Source organism: Bactrocera neohumeralis, chromosome 3, assembly GCF_024586455.1.
Source record: "Bactrocera neohumeralis isolate Rockhampton chromosome 3, APGP_CSIRO_Bneo_wtdbg2-racon-allhic-juicebox.fasta_v2, whole genome shotgun sequence".
Lineage (NCBI taxonomy): Eukaryota > Metazoa > Arthropoda > Insecta > Diptera > Tephritidae > Bactrocera > Bactrocera neohumeralis.
Window position 1 is genome coordinate 9,005,479 of NC_065920.1, and position 19,107 is coordinate 9,024,585.

Sequence of the window (19,107 nt, forward strand, 5' to 3'; positions counted from 1 at the left end):
AAATGTAAAAGAATTATATGCGTAATCTTAACCAATTCAAACACCTAATATAACTGATTAGCTCAACAGTTTTTTTACGCCACTTAATTATAAGTATTTAACCAATCGATCAGCAATCTACTTTTATCATTTTTTACATTTAGCAGCTGCTTGTCAATATGCACTTATGCAAATTGGCGTTTGACGTTGCATTTTAATATTTTATAGAGTTAATAAATTACCGCAAGCTCCTATTACTCTGCGAAGTTGCACTAACACTACTCTCTGCATAAGCGCTAAGCAAACTATTTTTCTTTTTTGTTAACCTTATTAGTTCTTATTCGTTTCATATCGCTAATTTCACTTACATGCAACTTGTAGCGTGGCATTGCGCGAACGTGCCACACCAAACTCATTTTTTGCCACACACCAATACGTGCCCGCGTCACTTTCACGACGTGAATGTATCACCTGCAAGTAGGAAAATAGAAAATGTAGATATGTATCATATCAAATATGAAACTTTAATAACGGTAATTGAGAGTTGATGTTTTTTTCTTAAGTATTTTAAATAGTTGTTGGTTTTTTAATTATAAATTGGAGTACTTCTACTATAAGCTGTATAACTAGTTCTTCCAACAATAAATATACATTTTAATAATTAACACAAAAAACATTTTTGTTTCGGGTTAGGTGAAAGCTTTACCTTCATTAGCTTTCATAGTGCAAAAAACAAGCCTAAAGTCCAGTTTTGTGTTAGTTGCATTAAAAGTTCTTAGGTCGCACAAAAAACTTTTCCGATGAAAGCTATGTCTTTTAGAGCTTTCACAAGATGATCTGCATTACACTAAGTATTAGGTAAAAGAAACAGAATTTGTTTCATTTAGTTCACTACATGCTAGAAAATGTATAATTTTTTTTATTAAAGAAAGCTCAAAGCTGAAATGAATTTACTTGAAAACTTTGTTAGTAAGAGCTTTCATACAAAAAATGTTTAAGCTATTTCTATTCTTTAGCTGTTCACAAGTTACACAAAAAACTTGTGTGATGAAAGCTTTTGACTTTTGGAGACTTCACAAGATGATTTTCATTGCATTAGTGAGGGCTAGTTTAATCAGTTAGTTCAGTTCCTTTAGCAGTTATTAATGGATTAATGTGTTTGTGAAATAAAGCTTCAAACTCAGATGAGTTTAGTTGAAAGCTTTATTACTACAAGCTCTCGCAAATAAAATTTTTAAGTTATAGACTTCTAAATATTCTTAGTTCACACAAGAAAAACTTATTTTATAAAAGCTTTTGACTTAAGAGCTTTCACAAGATATTTCGTGAAACATTTAGGAGACCCTGCATTAATCAGAACTGGTTTAATTTAAATTAGTTCTTTTAGATGTTATAAAGGAATAACTTGTTTATTAAGAAAAGCACAAGTAAAAACTCCAAGGAGAAAAAATTAGGGAGCAAGACATTTTGCATTAGGGATTTAGTATAAGAATTTACTTAAGTTATTTCATTTAGATGTTTTAAAGGAATATTGGTTTTTAAAGGAAAGCTCAAGTGAAAGCTCCTAGGAGAAAAAATGACAGAGAGAGACAGCTCATATTTGAGATTCAACTAAAATTATTTAATTTAGTTCGCCAAGATATTTCAAAAGAAGAATTGGTTTATTAAGGCTCAAGCTCAAGTGAAAGCTCCAAGCATGAAATATGACAGCATAAAAATTTTGCATTTAGGATTTATTCTGAAAGTAGTAAAGCTTTCCTTTTTAATATAGACACTTTACTTAAATTAAAATGAAAGCTCTAAATAAGTTACAAGAATTTTGTAATATCTTTTGTTTTTTTTAAATAAAGTCTTAACGAAGTATCATTTTTTTCTAATCCTGTACAACTTTATCATTTTTCCTTCATACACGATGTATTTCATAGAAGCTTTCGTATTTACAGTTTATGTTTATTATATAATTTATAAAGTTGAGAAAAGATAATCGATTTTTTTTATTTTAAATAAATAACGGAAATATTTTTCTACTTTTAAAGAATTATAAAATCCGCCAGTTAGTTTACAATAGATCTAGAGTGACTGATGCTTTAAGTTCCCAAAAAGCTTTAAATATGCGAGCTTTTATGAAAGCGCTTTCAAACGATAACATAAACTAATTACCTCAAGTGTTTGATTTCACTAACAAATTAGCTTTAAAAACCACTCATTTTCATGCTAAATTCTTATCTTTATTTTAAATTTGGATTAAAATCTATTTTCGCCATCAAACACGTCAACATTTGTCCGCATCCTCTAATGTATTAGATTTAGCATTCCTCATTTTGTTGTATCCCCAATTTGAAGGCAGCACGTGCGCGTCAAAAATGTTGCAACTTACCAAACATCAAAGTGAAAATTTCGAATATTGCAAAATCTCTGTCTGACGCTCAAAAACTCAACAGCCGCTGCGAGGACAATAGGCAAAAGCAGCGCCAAGCACCAAAAAACAAATACAAGAACAACTCTGTATAAACATTTGTTATTTAGTAGAGGAAACAACCCTCGGCCGGTCAACCGACTGGCAACAAAGTGGCAAATAGCGAGCGCACCAACACATACTCTCACATCAAGACACATTGTCCGACTTCATTTAATTTAATTAAAAATGTTACGCAAGTGCGTTATCTCGAGCATCTACTGTTGGAAGCTTACTGTCGTTTTTACTCTTATTCACCCGCCTTTTTTTGTTGTTTTTGTGCCGCTTTGAGGGGTTAAAAGCGGCTTCAAAGCAAAGAAAGAGATACTTTTGTGTTGCAGCAAAGCCAAAAGAAAGCCAACAAAAATTCGTTGTTGCTCTTCACTCGAGTTAATTGACAACGTTGTCCTGCCTCACCACCACCACCGCCTCCTACGCTTCACACATTAGAAATCCACACGTTTGTAGTGGGAAGGCAACAAAGTATGAAAGCGCTTGTAAATACAAATGCGAAAGTTACAAAGTCAACATTTTGCAAGTTGAATGAGTTTTAATGTGTTCGACCCGCACACAAACACACACGCATGCGTGTGAGCGTATGCTTGCAACACACTACAATTTGTATCAAAATGTTAGAAGCACTGAAAAATTTGCGCCAGTTAATGGGTGTCAACTCGTACCCCTCATTTGTTGGTCGAACGACAAGTGTGTTTACATACATACATATATATGTGTATGTGTGTGTGCGTGTGTCTCTTCAAGCGCTATTGAGTGCGCTGATTGAAGCCCCTCGTAGCCTTTTGATGAATGTTCAGAGCGATTAACTTTTATTTTATTATTTTTTTTAGCAGAACTCAAGGGCATTAAAGAGGTCTGCCATTTATTAAATGTTACAGGATGCGCCTTTGTGCTGCCTTTTAGCGCTTTTTTCCGACTCTTTAGCTGATATGTTTATATTTTTGAAATAAGTGTTCCAAATGAATTGAAATCGTTTAGTCAAATGGAAAATATTTTATGCATTATTATTATAAATTGCATTTATCTTTGATGTGAGGAGGTTCATTTAAAAAAATTTTAATTTTTAGTGCTGGTTTTTATTATATGTAATTCAATAAAAAAAGTATATTTTACTAAAAGGGTTTAACGTTTACTTCAATACGACCGCTTAGAGTAAGTACAATGCTGCTTACGAGCTTTCATGCTTTTTACAGTTTGCTAAAGCTTTCATTATTATATTTGAGCTTTCACATAAAACTTATTAAGCTCATAATTTTGAAACATTTTTAACAAAAGAAAAGCAATAAATTAAGATATGAAAACTAAAAGTATCAGAATTGCTTTTTTGAAGCCAACTTTAAGCTTTCATAATTTTCTTTGAGCTTTTATATTAAACTTTAAGTTTTAAATTTTTAAATTTCATTAACGAAAGTGGAAGCAGTAAATTAAAATATGAAACCGTAAACTTTCAGTGTTTCTTTCTTAAAGCCAAATTTCAGCTTTCATTGTTATATTTGAGCTTTTACATTAAATTTTAAAATTTCTTTAACGAAAGTGGAAGAAATAAATTAAATATAATATAAAACTCCAGAGAATACAAAGAGATATTACTGAAAAGATAAGCAGAGCTTTCACAGTGGTTACGAAACATTTTTCTGCAACTTAAACTAGTGAAACTACGCTATCTGAATCGAGGAAGCTTTCACTCTGTTCCAGCTTTCATTATACCGAGTGAGCTTTTCTTTATATTTTGAATTAAAATTAGAATTTAGCTAACTTTCTACAGATATGAGAAATGTACTGATGATTTCAGCTAAAAAAAATTGTTAAGAAATAATTGTAGAACGAGCTTTCACGTTTTCGCGGTTTTTCTTTATACTAGGCCAGCAAAAGTTTCTCTGGCTTTCATTTGGTAATCATTAATAGTGCAAAGCTTTTCAACAACATTTTTTTAAATAATTTTAATTGCCAAAATCATTCGTCAGCAAGGAAAGTGTAAGCTCAAGCCCTCGAAACTATGTCGACATATTATTAAAAAGTTAACCTTTCATTATGCTCATGAATAATTGTTAAGGCAACTTCAACTAGTGATATAGTATATGGTTTATACAAGATATCAAAGTCCAATTTTCTTTCAAATTCTAAAAATTTTGCTTTAATTCGTTAAAATTTTATGCAAATTAATAAATTTTCTGTATCTTAAATATATTTCAGTAAACAAACATTGCATATAAATATTTATCCTAAAAAAATATGCCTTATGTCAATCTTCCCAAACGTTTAGTCATGCGTGAAACCACTTAAATCAATCATCAATCGAAATTAATTTACATACATGCAAATTTTCTTGAAAATATTTATGCACGAGCAAAAATATTGCATAAATAATCTCAATATCAAAGCAAGCATGGCGTAAAAGGTATGGGGAGATGTGCGCCTAAATGCATGCTATGAATTGATCAGCTAATGAAAATATTTATGCATGACATTTATGCGAAAACAAAATACTGTTTGACAATGTGACTTTAGCTAATTATATATGCATAAATGTTTGAGAATAAATAAACAAATGAGCAGGCTTGCCTTCTGCAAGAAAAGAGAAATAACCCTCGATAACTTCACTTTATGCACTCTTACCATAGAGGCTACTGTTGCCTTCTTGTATCAGTTTAATATACATATGTATACGCTACTGTCCTTATATTGCTATATACATATGTTTGTACATAGCATTATATTATCTTACTTACCTTCAAAAAGAACAAACCGCCAGCTGGTAACATAAGCCGATGTGAGCCCGTATCCGTTTTCAATTCATGGCCATCCTTAAACCATTGTATAGATGGTGTTGGATCACCTTCGGCTTTGCAATTAAATGTGAAGGGATCATTTTTTGGCACTGTCATATCCATAGGGTGTTCGATAATGCGTGGATTATCGCCTGCAATCAAACAAGAAGAGAGAGTGTGTAAGTTAGGGAGAAATTTGATATTCAAATATTTTATAGCAATACGATTAATTTTCTAAAATAAAGAAAAAAACGTAAAAAAAATTCACAAGAAATAATTTTTGCGTAGCAAATATTTTAAAATAAGAAAATAATAATAAATCTTCAGTCTCTCTTATACATTAACACAATAATTCTAATGCCTTACAGCATCAAGCAATTGCTCAGCCCATTTTCGCTACTGCAAACGTGCGGCCTACTGCCCCACCATAAGCATACAGACAATTTATTGACAGCAAAAATTAAAATAAAAAACATCTTAAAAATGTCAAATATTATCGTAAATTATGCTGTAGCTGCTTGACCCTGCTCACGCTGATATCCATACATATCCTCGATTACATATACCCATCTTGACTTCTGCCGCTTGTGTTTTCGCATAAATCTGTCTAAGAAATGTAAATGTGCCTAAAACATCCCAGCGCATAATTAAATTTCAAGCAACAACAATTCTCATTATGGGAGGCTATCGACTATCCAGCTTCGCTTCTTAACAGGCATGCGATTTCTCAATCTTACTAAACAGCCCTCCTCGGGCGCGCACATTCTGCCCGCAAGGCTCGTAGAAATTGCATTCCGAAGTCATCGGCTGCCTTTCAAGCGACTTTAATGACATTGTAAATATTGTAAATAAGAATGCGTCAACATTTTCCGTTAAGCGGGGTCCCGTAGTGTTCTTTTAATATTTGAATTTAAATTTAGAGTGTCCTTTGAAGGATATTTTTCCTCATTGTGTAACATAAATTACGTGTGAGCTGCTTTCAGGGTTGATTTTAAAGGAGAATTAATTGATTTGTGTGCCCATAAATCGTCTGACTTTGAGACAATTTAATGAGACATAAAAACTGAAATGAATTGGGTTGGTTAATATTCGAAAACTGGTTCTGAGAGAAGAAAATGTTTGATTTTTTTCAATTCGTGATGAATTAATTAAAAAGGAGTTATTTTTTTCTAAGGACCAAAAATACCAGGAGTTTCGAGCGTCTTTTTCAGCTTTGTTGAGAAATAAAGTTCTAATCTCACATAGAGTTTGTCCGGAAAGTAATAGGACTGAGCCGCTTTAAAAAAATTTATTGAACCAATCGTACAAATATTTAAAAACTTTCGAAATAGGCTCATTCTACGTCGATGAAGCGCTGGCAGCGCGATTTCCAAGCATTGAAGGCATTCTCCGGAATAGCCTTGAGAGCCGAGCTGCATGCCGCTTGGATTCCCTCTGTCACCCCAAAAAGCTTGCTTTTCATTGTCCTTTTCACGAAAGGAAAGAAAAGTTCTGGGGGTACATCTGGACTGTAGGGCGGCTGCAGAAGCGTTGGGATGCCGGCTTCGGTTAAGTAGCTGTTCTCAAGAAAGGCGTAGTGAGCCGGGGCGTTGTCGTGTTGCAACTTCTAATCGGCTGCGATGTCTTGTCGGACCCGATTGACCCTTCGTTTGAGCCTATTGAGGACTTCAACGTAAAACTTGGCGTTGACGGTTTGTCCATGAGAAACAAATTCATGTTAAACGATGTCTTTGATGTCAAAAAAGGCAATGAGCATCGTTTTCATTTTGGATTTGTTCTAAAATATATGAGCCAATTCAAGCAAAAATTTTACTCGTCGCAGCCAAATTGTCTCATCAAAGCCGCTTAAATATCCACGCAAATTACTTTCACACTTCCACTAAATAAAGCTTTTACGAACTACAATTCCACTTTACGAGCAAATAATTCTACCACCGAACCAGACCCGGCAGCCACATAAATTGCACAAACCAATAATCCGAATCCCAATTAGCGATACACAATAACTAATTGAAAACGATGGGTAATTTAAATTTCAATGCACATTAACATTTATTACGCGTTTACGCGGCCAAAGACACAGCGTGACCACTATGCCCGATAATTAACGCCGCCAATATGTAGATGGAAATGTAAGTGAGTGCCGAATAAGGAGACTTAGAACACTTTAGTAGGATGATAATCCTTAAATGTTTAACAACACAAAAACAAAGCCAAGCAAAGGCAAAGACAAAAAGTAAGCAAGCATAAACATAAATAAGAACTCAATTATCGAAAGCTGCCAGCGGGCAAGCGGAGAGCCACAGTCGACCAACGAAAGACGGCCAACCTTACTTAGTTAAGCGGCTAGAAGGTGAGTAGAGAGACATGCTCATAAATAAAGCGCTGCCAGCACGACAGGATGTTAAAGGACATAATTCACTTAGCAAACAATTGAATTAACATCAAATGTGAGCAAATGTGATGCAATAAAGCAACGAGAGAATGAGAGGGCATACCGAGCGCAGAGCAGGCCACAAAAATTATTACACAATGCATAAATTTTAATGAGAAACAAACAGATATAAATCGAAACAGAGTAAAGCAACGGTTTCAAAGACATAAATACACAGAAATAAAGAAGATTGTATGGAGAGGACATTGGTAAGCGGCTGGACGCAAGTGTTGCTTGCCAAAGGTGTTTTAGGATTGTGTATGGGGTGGATCATTAAGTGTGTTAAGCTCAATTGTACTTGTAGTGAGAGAGAGTGTGCTTTGACGGTAGAAAGATGAGGGAGAAATATTCTTATGTGATCTCTAGGATTCTTCAGAAAATGCCACTTTGAAAAGTTCACAATATTGATCTTATTTTCTTATGAAAATATTCTTCGAAATGTCATTTCTAAAATTGTGAGTGCTATAGATCCTTTGTTAGCAAGTTTTGGTGACCCAACTTGAAGATAAGTTGTAGGGAAGATCTCTGGTTTCGGGAAGTTTCAATGGCACCCAATTCGAATTACTTCTTTTGCTGAATATTGACCAAAGTGCCATTTCGCCATTCGAGAGCGATATAGAGGCTGTTTCCAAGGCAGTCGGATCTAAGTAAGCGAAACGGATCCGGATTTTCATCCCGCCAGGGACTGTCATCTAAACATTATTCTTCGAAATTACTTCCGAAATATTTTTTGCCGTTATAACAAAAACAAAAGCAATCGAAATAGAGCAATAGTTTATCTAATGTCTTGGAAAAAGGTGCCCTCCTTCAAAAAAATATAAAATTTTTCTTTTTTAAACCATAACAGGCAGTTACTCCATATGAACCACCCTGTACTCGTATGCATAGCACAGAATGTGTTAAAAAGTGGAATGCAAAGTAATTACACAAACGCTAGAAGTATATGAAAAGTTAAAAATACTTGGAGAAAAAAGCAAAGCAACAATAATGGAGAGCCAAAAGCAATAGAAGCGGAAAGCAGAGCGATTTGAGGAAAACCAAACGGGTTAAGGAGAAGATTTATACCAAAGTTTAAGAAACACAAAGCGTAGTTAGTTAATAGTAGCATTTTACTTCCAATGCAAGAAGCTACTCTTGCCTAAAGTGGCTCCGAATGCTATCTCTCTCTTTTGCCAACTGGCGAGTAGAACGGATTAAGGTGTTAATACTGCTTAAATTGTTTTATTGTTGTTGCCATTCTTATTGTCATTGTTTCTACTTTTGTGTATTTCTTACTTTGTCTGTTGCTGTTGCGACCTTTTGGCATAACAAGCTCAAGATAGATGCCTAGTGGTTTACAGGATTTTAGCCGGAAATTAAATTCCGTAGATTTATTGAAAGCGGATAACGTTGAGGACGCTCAGTGTGAGAGCACAACAACTATTACGACTAGTTAGTAGACAGTGATGTGCAGAAATTGAATGCAGGCAAGCGTAAAGCAAGCTAAATTAACAGTTTACGGCATAGTAGTGATGCTGGTAGTTCGAAAAGAAGATAGAAGGTAGGATTAGCAAAGAACTGGTTTTAGTTTTAATTTAGAAGCAGGTTAATTGTTGGAAATAGAATTTTGTAGAAATAGGTGGAATGTATTTGACGGGTAAGCACCAATTTTTTGGTTAAAAAAAAGTTTTGAAATTTCATGAAGATCACAGCATAAGTTTCGAAATGATTCGCTTGTGGCTCAAAAAGCTGCTTTTGTGGTGCTTTTAACTAAATGCTCGTCAGGAAATAAATGCTTGACATTTACAGATGGCGCTGCTGTCAAAATATGCAAGACTCTATCATACATTATGTGAACATATCTTCACCTTAAAGGCAAAATAACGTAAAAACACTTCTTATAGATTCACAGGCGAAGGAAAACAATGTAAGAGAAAACACTCATATTGAAACAAATTTTGAGTTTTGGTTATTAAATGGTTATATATCGGTTATTTATTAGTTATATATTGGTTATATTATAGTTATATATTGGTTACATTTTGGTTATATTTGACATAGGGAGGTTAAACTTTTATGATACATTTATGTAATATGATGTAGTAAATTGTAAGCAATTAAAAACTCAATTTAGATTTTTTTGATCACAGGTTGCTATGCATTTTTGGTGACGGTATATTACTATAAGCTCTTGCCAACACAAACGTCAAATCATAGTCTGCCTCCTCAACTAAATTAAGACACAAAATCATAGGTGTGCGAACTAGTTTGTAATAGTGCCTTTTTATTAAATCTTTGTGGAACGAAATACAAAAGAAAGAGCTGCAAGAAATCCATGAAACTTGACCTTACAGATATTGGGTAGTCGTTTTCGTAATTTGTCAATAGATGTCGTAGCAGTCATATATCTCATTGCTACCAGTCACATTGTGTCATACCATATAATGTTGGAAATGTGATATTTAGTATTTCTTAAACGTATTCAACACAGTTCTCCGTTCCTTTTTCGCTTTCTACGTATCTTGACTTTGCGCTTCACTCTATTCACAGCATTAGCTCAACTGTAGAAGCTTGCAAGTTGCTAAAATTTCATTTAACCTTTCCCGATTAGAACAATTTAAGCAATCTTTAAGTTCCTACCGCTTTTAAATCCTGTTTCTTAAACCCTTTTCATTACAAAAACAACTTTTATAAAATAAAACAACCTTTCCACGAATACCAAAGTACTTAACACTGCTACTCATATTAAATTAGTGGAAATTACCATCTAAACGGCTTTCACTCCAACTTAAACTTAATTTCCTAAACTTTTGAAAACATTCTCTCACTCATCCAGTCTCTCAAAAGCAAAAACGAGCACACTTTTGACAAGCACTCATTTATCCTTCAACTTGAACCCGAGTAGTTACGCTTGTGCAATTAACACTCACTAGAATTAACTCAGTCTGAACACAACAATATGGATGACAGAAATATTTTTTACTTTGATAATACACTCAAAGGACCATTTTCAACTTTTTCACCTTTTTCTTTCTTTTATACTTTTTTTTGCCTAAATTTTCGCCTTAAATTGCCTGCCGCTTTGCGAATGCTCATATTTCACTGATGACCTCTTCACTAATTTCGTAAATGTCTTGTAATTAAAATTAAGTTCATTTAGTAGCAGGACAGCTCTTTTACATACACACACATACACACAAATATATATTTTTAACAAACAGCTGGCAAATCAGGAAATATGCTTGTGGATTTAAGTGAGAACTTTCCTCAAGCTTGCCAAAAGAAGTATAGAAAACAAAAAATTAAAAAAGAAGGCAGTAATAAATATAAAAATAAAAGACAACAACAAAAAAAAACTTAACTACTAATTGCTTTGTTGTCTGTTGTTTACTACTGTCGAGCTTAACTGCTGGACAGCTGCTAATCCGCACAGCGCCTCAAAAGGACATGAGCAGCGTCTTAAAGAGGGCAATGAGCGCCGAGTGAAGTTATGCGCACACAATAAACGCAAAGCACGCTGAGGACTTTATTTACTTCGGAGCATAATTTATTGTTGTTGTTTTTTGAAAATTTTTTTTTGTTAAATTTTTATTTTTTTTTCTGTTTTTTATTCCTTTTGTTTACTGCTTTTTCCTAAGCCATCATAAGCTCCATAATCCTCCATAAGCCGCCATCATCGTCAGTTCGTCATTCCCTCTCGCTCTGCCAATTTGCTGCTTGCCACTCATAGCTTTTCAGGCTGCCGGTCGTCAAAGCACATAAAAGCGCATTCAAGTACTTAATGTCAATTAAAAATTATGACAAAAAATTAGCGCAAAAAAGGCTTGGTCGGCGGCCGCCAATGCCAGCATTAACGTTAGCGCACACTTCAGCGCCGGCCAGCGCCTTGGACAGCGACGTAATGGACAGCGGAAAGTGACAGCAAGAGTGAACACAAAAAAAAGTAACGGTGCATTAGAAAGGGCACACGGAAATGAGTTGTAAGCAGAAAATGTATAGAGAGAAAAATATTGCAGAAAAAAAATTTTATTTTTTTTTTGGCAAAGAAAAGTTTAAAAATAGCGGCGCGTAGAAAAAAATGCTGCGAAGCTGTTTAGCGCATTTTTAATAATTAATAGCGAAATATCGCCAAGCGAGTGAGCGCAAAGCTGTCTTGTACCTTAATGCTTGTTGTTGTTGTACCAGCTGCTGGTCAAGTGGCGTTAATGGACAAAGCGTCGCATGCCACTTGCCGCCCACCGCCTTGAGCTTTCACTGTCAACACTTTTCAGTTTGTTAAGCTTCAGTAGCAGCAACAGCAACAGACACAACAACAACAGTAGAATGGCATGTAAAGTAGTGCTGGTTGAAAGGCGGCAAATGTTGAGTGACATTAAAAGGCTGCTGAGTTCTTGGCGTTAATGAGTGCCAAAGCGTTCAAGAGGTTAAAAATATGAACAAAAATTGTTAAAGCAGCATGAGGCATGCTGTGGCAAGCGGCGAAAGGGTGTGCAGCAATAAATTTGTAAAAATTCAACAACAAATTTGCGTAATTTCTTAGCTGATCGCTAATGGCGCCTTGACGTTGATTTAATTGGATGTTGGACAGGGCGGATGAGTAACTAAATTTGTAAGAAGCTTTTTTGTAAGTGTATGCGTGTTGATTGCAGGTAGGAGAAGCGGTTTGCAACGTTTAACTGATGGCAGGTAAATGATAATTAATAAATAAAATAGTAAATATAAAATAAGTAAATTCACTAGAGGTGGAATTTTTTTAAAATTGAGGGAAAATGAATTTTTGAAAATACATATCGTCGGCTAAAATGCAAAACAAGTATCATCAAAAAATCGAGTTGAGTTTTTTATTGTAATACCGTATTTTCAACCTTCCGCTATGTATAACATAACCTATATATAACCATTTTATAACCTATATATAACTTATCTGTAACCAATTTGTAACCAAAACCCAAATTCTGGTTCAATATGACTGGTTTCTATTATGGCGTTTTTTCTTTGCCTTCAGACTTATGAAAAGTGATATTACTTTGTTTTTATTTTAACATACATACATATATTTTCGTTGTCTATCAAAATTTGCATTTTTTTGGAAGAAACTTCAACACTTTTGACAAATTCAGTAACAAATAATATATATATGTGAGTGTTCCCAACTGTTTCAGAATAATTTCAATATTTTGTACTAAAAGTACAGAAATAAATAAAATTATAATATTATATAATGATATATACTTTTAGTGTAATAATCATATATCATCATATATCTACATTACATATTTATATACATATGTATAAATATGAAATCTTTTTTAAAGCCAATTATTGCCACTTGGATGCTGTTAGGTGGCATGATCTCACACAACACACAGCTGATGCCAATGTTTCTGCTTAAGAAGTAGAAAATCACCCTTCATTGCTTTGTCTGGTTTACATATAAAGACACCACTCAAGAGGAATTACTTATACATTTTTTATATTTACATTTCCGCCTTTATATATAGCATTGTTTATGTAAATAAGTACGAGTTTCAGTTGCTCTTCCGTCGTCAATGTGTAAATATGCGCTTTGCACGTGCTTTAAGCTTCTTATCCCATTTATGTGCTCCTTAACACCCACACCATTATATTAAGCAAAAAACCTTGCTATTTACCGCTACTAATGCCACAGTTGCCCTTTTGATACCTAATCTGTTGTTTGCACATATAAACTGCTCAAGTCAGCGCTTTATTTTCTTACAAATATAAAGGCACACGAACAAATGCAAATACATAGGACGCAGATATACTCAGAAATATATATAAATATATACATACTAGATATGTATGTATATAGGTTATATGTAAAGTAAGTATTAGCTGCATGCATTGCTTTTCTCTCCTGTCAATTTGTTATATTTTGCGCCCTCAATGCCATTTTTCTTAAAGTTTTGAATAAGTAAACAGCTTGTTATGAGATTTTCCGCAATTTTTCTTCATTTGTCAGCGCATTTTGACACCCACACACTCTCAGTTGTTTGATTATTTAAGTATGGTTAGTAAGGTAGCAAATAAATATTAGGAGAAAAATACATAGCATTCGTATATTTATACTGCGTAATCTGAGCGTAGAGTTAAAATTGTTAATTGCTAAATCAGTTTGAATAAACATCTCTTTGAACAGACAATTGTAGTAGTTTTTCATTAAAACGTAACTTCTAAACAACTCCGTTTGTAACTAGTTTGGAACCAGTCCGACAATAACTCCTCAAAAACTTTGGTAAACAAATTTTGGGTTGAAAGTTCTAAAAAAAAAATATTTGTCATTTAAAACTTAATTTCGAAACCACTCCCTATGTAACCAGTTCGAGACCAGACCGACGGCCATTTGTAAAATATTTTAATCAAAATATTTTTAAATTGATAATAAAAAAACATTTCCATTTTATACTTTTAAACTATACCGTGTGTAACTAGTTCGCGACTAGACCATTAGTAATTTGGCATAAGTCTTCTTGAAATCATTTTGAATAGAATAATATATAAAAAAATTCTATTTCAAACCATATTTGTTAAATTATACCTTTTGTAACTAGTTAAGGTCTAGTTCAGAAAAAAAAATATTACATACCTGCTCCACACGCTTATTTTGTTAAAATTATTTTTAATAAAAATTATAAAAAAAATCGATTTCAGAGCATATTTTCTAAACTATACCTTATGTAACTATTTCAGGTCTAGTTTTTACTGTTGTGTCTGTTTTAAATTTACAGCATACTTTTTGTGTAAGCTTACATATAATAAATTCAAGTAAAATGCTATTCTCGTCATTTAAAAGTGTTGCAGCCAGTGATATGTTTGCTGAGTGTCTTTTCCATGTTTGTTGTTATTGAATTACTAATTTACAGTTCTAAAACACATTTATATTTCCTGTAGATCTTAAAAAAGTTAAATTGGCTTAAATTTTGTAAAAAAAAAGCCGTAAATCAGATATAAATTTCCCTTTGGACCAACCAGTTGTACCTTCCTTTCCCTTTTTGTATTGATTTAATGTATTTTGAAGTGTAAATAATGTATTAGCAGAAGGTTTCGGTTGCTATTGGGTATCACCAGCGGCTCAGCTGCTAGTTGGCTTTCGAAACCTGACTGCCTTCCTTTTTAAGGCATTGTTTTTCTGTTTCTCTAACAAACTTTAGTGTACATAGGCTTTGATAAGACTTTTTGGAAATTTTAAGAATTTTTAAAGAATTTTTAAAGTGAAAAGTGTTTGTTTTTAAAAAGAGATATTATATAAGTAATACAAAAATTAAATTTTATTATTTTTATTATAAAAAATATATGATTTGTTTTTTTCTTTTAATTCATTTTATATACAAATTAATTTTGTCTAATTTAGCTTTTGTTCATTTTCTATTATAATATTTTATTAAATGTTTTTAGTTATCTTTTTATTATTATTTTTTTTTGCTTAATTTTTAAAATTCTTGTAATATTTAATTTTTTTTACTGGACGTAAGTTTTAATAAAACTTTTTGAGATTTTAAAGATTTTTGAAAGAAAAATCATTTATTTTTAAGGAGCCCACTCTTAAAAATTTTAAAATAAAATAGAAAAAAACTAATTTTTTTAAAATAATTAAAATTTAATTAATTTTAATTTATTAAATTATAAATTGTTTCGTTCAAAAATTTATTTTATTATTTATTTGATTTGTATTTAATTTCTTTAATATATTAAAATTTAATTTTCGTTTTATTATAATTAATTATTATTAATTTTTTTTATTACATTAATTTTTTTTAATTAAAAATTTTATTTTATTATTCCTTTTTGTCAACATTTTTGTTTTAAATTTATTCAATTTATTTATTTATATCGTTATAATTTTGAATTTACATAAAATTGAATTTTCTTTTTATTTTAGTTTTTAATTTTATATCACATTGTTTTTTAATTTTAATTTTTAAATATTTTTTAATTAAAAAAATATATATATTTTATTTATTTTCTTATATATTTAATTTTTTTTTTAAATCGTATAAAATTTAATTTTTAAAAAATTTTTTTCTTATTTTTCTTAGTTAATTTTTTTTACTTTTTTTAATTTAAAATTAAAAGAAAACAATTTAGTTAGAATTTTTTATATTTTCAAATTTTAAAATTAAGAAAAAATATTTGTTTATTTTATATCATTATTTTTTTTTTAATTTTTCTTTTATATTCATATTTTTTTAGTTAGAATTTATTTAAATCTTTTTATAAATTTTTTTTTTTGGTTTTTAATATATCGCTTGTGGCCGCATCGAAACTTATGAAAACTTTAAGAATTTCCTCCTCGTTTGTCAACTTCTGCAATCACCTATGAATAAAATATGCCAATAAAAGTAAAAAACAAACAAACTACAATATAAGCGCCGCAGCGTAGCCAGCTGGCTGCCAATTGCAGTCAACCGCAAACGCCCAGACACAATGAAATTTGCTTGCTTTTCTTTAAATTGCAGCAATTCCAGGCGCAGAATGTCACATTCAATAGAAGAGAGAAAGCAAAAGTAAACCCAACACCTGAGTTGTATGCATGACCAACGGCAGGCGGGGGCGGGGGCAGCAAACGGAAACGGTAACAATAACTGTGAAAGTTGCGGCAAAAAACAGCTCGAGGCAGGTGTGCAGCTGCAATAGCAGACACTTTGCAAACTTTTCCAACGATTACACAGATAACGGTATACGCTTAAATATTTGCATACAAGCACGAGACAAATACGAAACACCAGCACTCGTACGCACACACACACATGCACATTAAGCATATATTGCGCAATAACTGCAAATGCATGAATATCGGCGCATAAAAGTTGAAGCCTGCAATGATTTGTATGCAACAGCAGAAGGAAAATTGCCATGCCAGAGTGATGATTAAGTTGTCAGCAATGCCACACACACACGCACACCGAGTCACTCACGTATGCACACTTGAGAGCGTTTAATTGCTTATACGCAGTGGAGGCCGAGCAGGCGGCTGGTAGAGAATACGCTCGGTGCCGAAAGCAATGTGAGCCCAAAGCGTTCGATTTAATGAATGCAAAGGCATGTGCCTAAATGTATGCAAAGGCATGTATGCAACAGCAACAACAACAACACTCGAGCTGCATGCAAAAATTCCAGTCTACAAATGCAGCTGCATGCCCCTATGCAAGGCTGCGTTGACAGCCCCTCTCAAATCAATGCCAAAGCCTTTGTGCGCAAAGTAAGCAAAATAAGAAAACAACAAACAGACGACAAGAAAAAGCATGTAAAATGCTGGAAAACGCTTCAATAGACACCGAGAGGACACATGAAGCCACTGCACACAAGCTCGTGTTTAAAGTAGATTTTGCTCGCCTTGAGTGCCTGGCTGTGTTACAGCACGGCTTCCTTGCCGCTTGCTGGGCATCTAATCAAAACATGGCGCAATAACACAAACCAAAACAATAATTACACATGCAAGCAGAGCAACAATAATAAACGGTAGAATAATAATATAAAAGCTGGTGACAGCAAGCAGAATAAAACAGGTATGCAGACGTTTATTGTGGCAAAGGCAAAAACAACAATGATGCGGAATTTCTACAACTCTAATGACCACAGTTTGAATCATGGGGAAACAACAAGAAACAATAGGAGCACAATAGCTCATATGCATATGGTGATAACTGAAGATAGATAGAGGCCACCCATGATGAGAAATGCGTATATGTGTACCATACATATATATTTAGTTATCAATATATGGGAATTTATACGCAGACAGATAGTAAAATACGTATATGAAGAACTCGATGCTGCCTTTATGCTTTAAAATGATAGAAATTAAAATAATGTATTATATGTTGAGACCTCCATTTGAGATAGTCTTGTTTCATGTTCAACAGCTATATGTTATAGTAGTCCGATCTGAAAAATTTGTTCGGTTATTGCAACATTATCTCATTATTTTTGTAAAGAAATTTTGCGCATAAAAAAGTTTTTCATATAAGGACATAGCTTTGATCTACCAGTTTGTATGACAGCTATGTGCTGTAGGTATCAGATCTGAACAATTCCTTCAGATATTATAGCAATGACTTAAATAATAAACTGTTTTAAATTTGGTGAAGATATCTTGCCAATAAGTCGGGGTTTCCATATAAATCCTTCATTTTGATCTATCAGTTTGTGAGGCAATTATATCCTGTAGTGATCTTATAACGAAGATTTCGACAAATGAGCAGCTTCTTGAAGAGTAAAGAACGTGTGCGAAACTTCAGGTCGATGTTTCAAGAACTGATAAGCTAGTTCACACATTTGCAACAGAGGTGCATGGCTAAATCAGCACAACTCTTCCAGCTGATCATCAAAGATTTGATAGTCTGTTTGTAGCTAACTTCGTGACAAACTTAATACACTCTGTTCAAAATATAAAAAAAATTGAAAATTTACGAAAGGATTTTTGGGGCTTGAAAATCGGCTATCTATGCTGACCATTTCAGCTAAGCTTACGAGTAAAGCTTACGATATTCAAGTATCAGTTGTGATAGTTTAACAAAGTTTTTGACAGCCCTTTTCAATATAACGCCGAAAATGAGGTTTACTATTTCGCATTTGAGGAGGTTAGATAACGCTTACAGTAACACATAAAAATTGAAAACAAGGTAGCGAAAAAAATAATAATAATTAATTTAATATTAACTATACTTTTCTATACTTTTTTGGTGTTATTCGGGATCAATCCCGAAATGTTTTTATAATCCCGAAATTTCGGGATTTTATTTGATACCAAAAAATTAAAAATAAATCATAATTTTCGTTTCAGGTCTGAAAGCATATCATTTCGATGATTTATGAATGATAATTTCTGCTTTTCGGGACAGTAAATAGAAAATCCCGAAATATTCACAATACCGTATAAATTGCTACACTCACAAATCAATCAATTTAATTGCAAAGTTTAGGGTGTTGCAGTTGTAGCTATAGACAATCTTTAAATGCCGAAAAAATTCATAATCCCGAATTTTTTTTATAATCCCGAAATTTCGGGATTTTCCATAAAACTAAAAAATCAAATAATTTTGAGATAATTGTTGTTTGTAATGTTTTTTCCAAAATTTTTTAATTGTAATAAACTATAAAAAAAAGGAAGAGAAAACGGTAGTAGCCTAAAAGACGGCGCTTGCCAAATTCTAAAACTTTCGTATTAATCACAAAATTAGGAATAATGTAAAATAGTAACGGTTTCCACTGTATTAAATTAGCAATGTCGGTATTTTTTGGAGTACTCTTTCATTATTTTTATACTTAAATGGTTTCAGAAGGCTTTGCATACTTCCACCTATAACTGTGTAAGACACATTAGATATAGAAAATAGTTCAATGCTACAAAGCTTTTGTATAAATTTATAGTCTATATACCCATATGACCATTCAAAATCGCATACAACGCCAACCCAACTCCAACGCGTGCCAAACAATGGCAATTTGGCGCA

The 19,107-nt window shown here is 32.8% G+C and overlaps 1 protein-coding gene across 3 annotated transcripts in view; it reads right to left on the minus strand.

The window, feature by feature from the left end:
* LOC126753325 (protein sax-3) overlaps positions 1–19,107 on the minus strand; it is a 293,802-nt gene that overhangs the window by 35,350 nt on the left and 239,345 nt on the right. For all 3 annotated transcript variants that reach the window (XM_050464681.1, XM_050464680.1, XM_050464679.1), the window contains 2 exons: positions 5,182–5,372; positions 348–450 (listed from right to left, as the gene is read on the minus strand). In XM_050464681.1, the coding sequence (XP_050320638.1) occupies positions 348–450; positions 5,182–5,343 (265 nt within the window). In that variant the 5' untranslated portion in view covers positions 5,344–5,372. The remainder of the gene's footprint in view (positions 1–347; positions 451–5,181; positions 5,373–19,107) is intronic.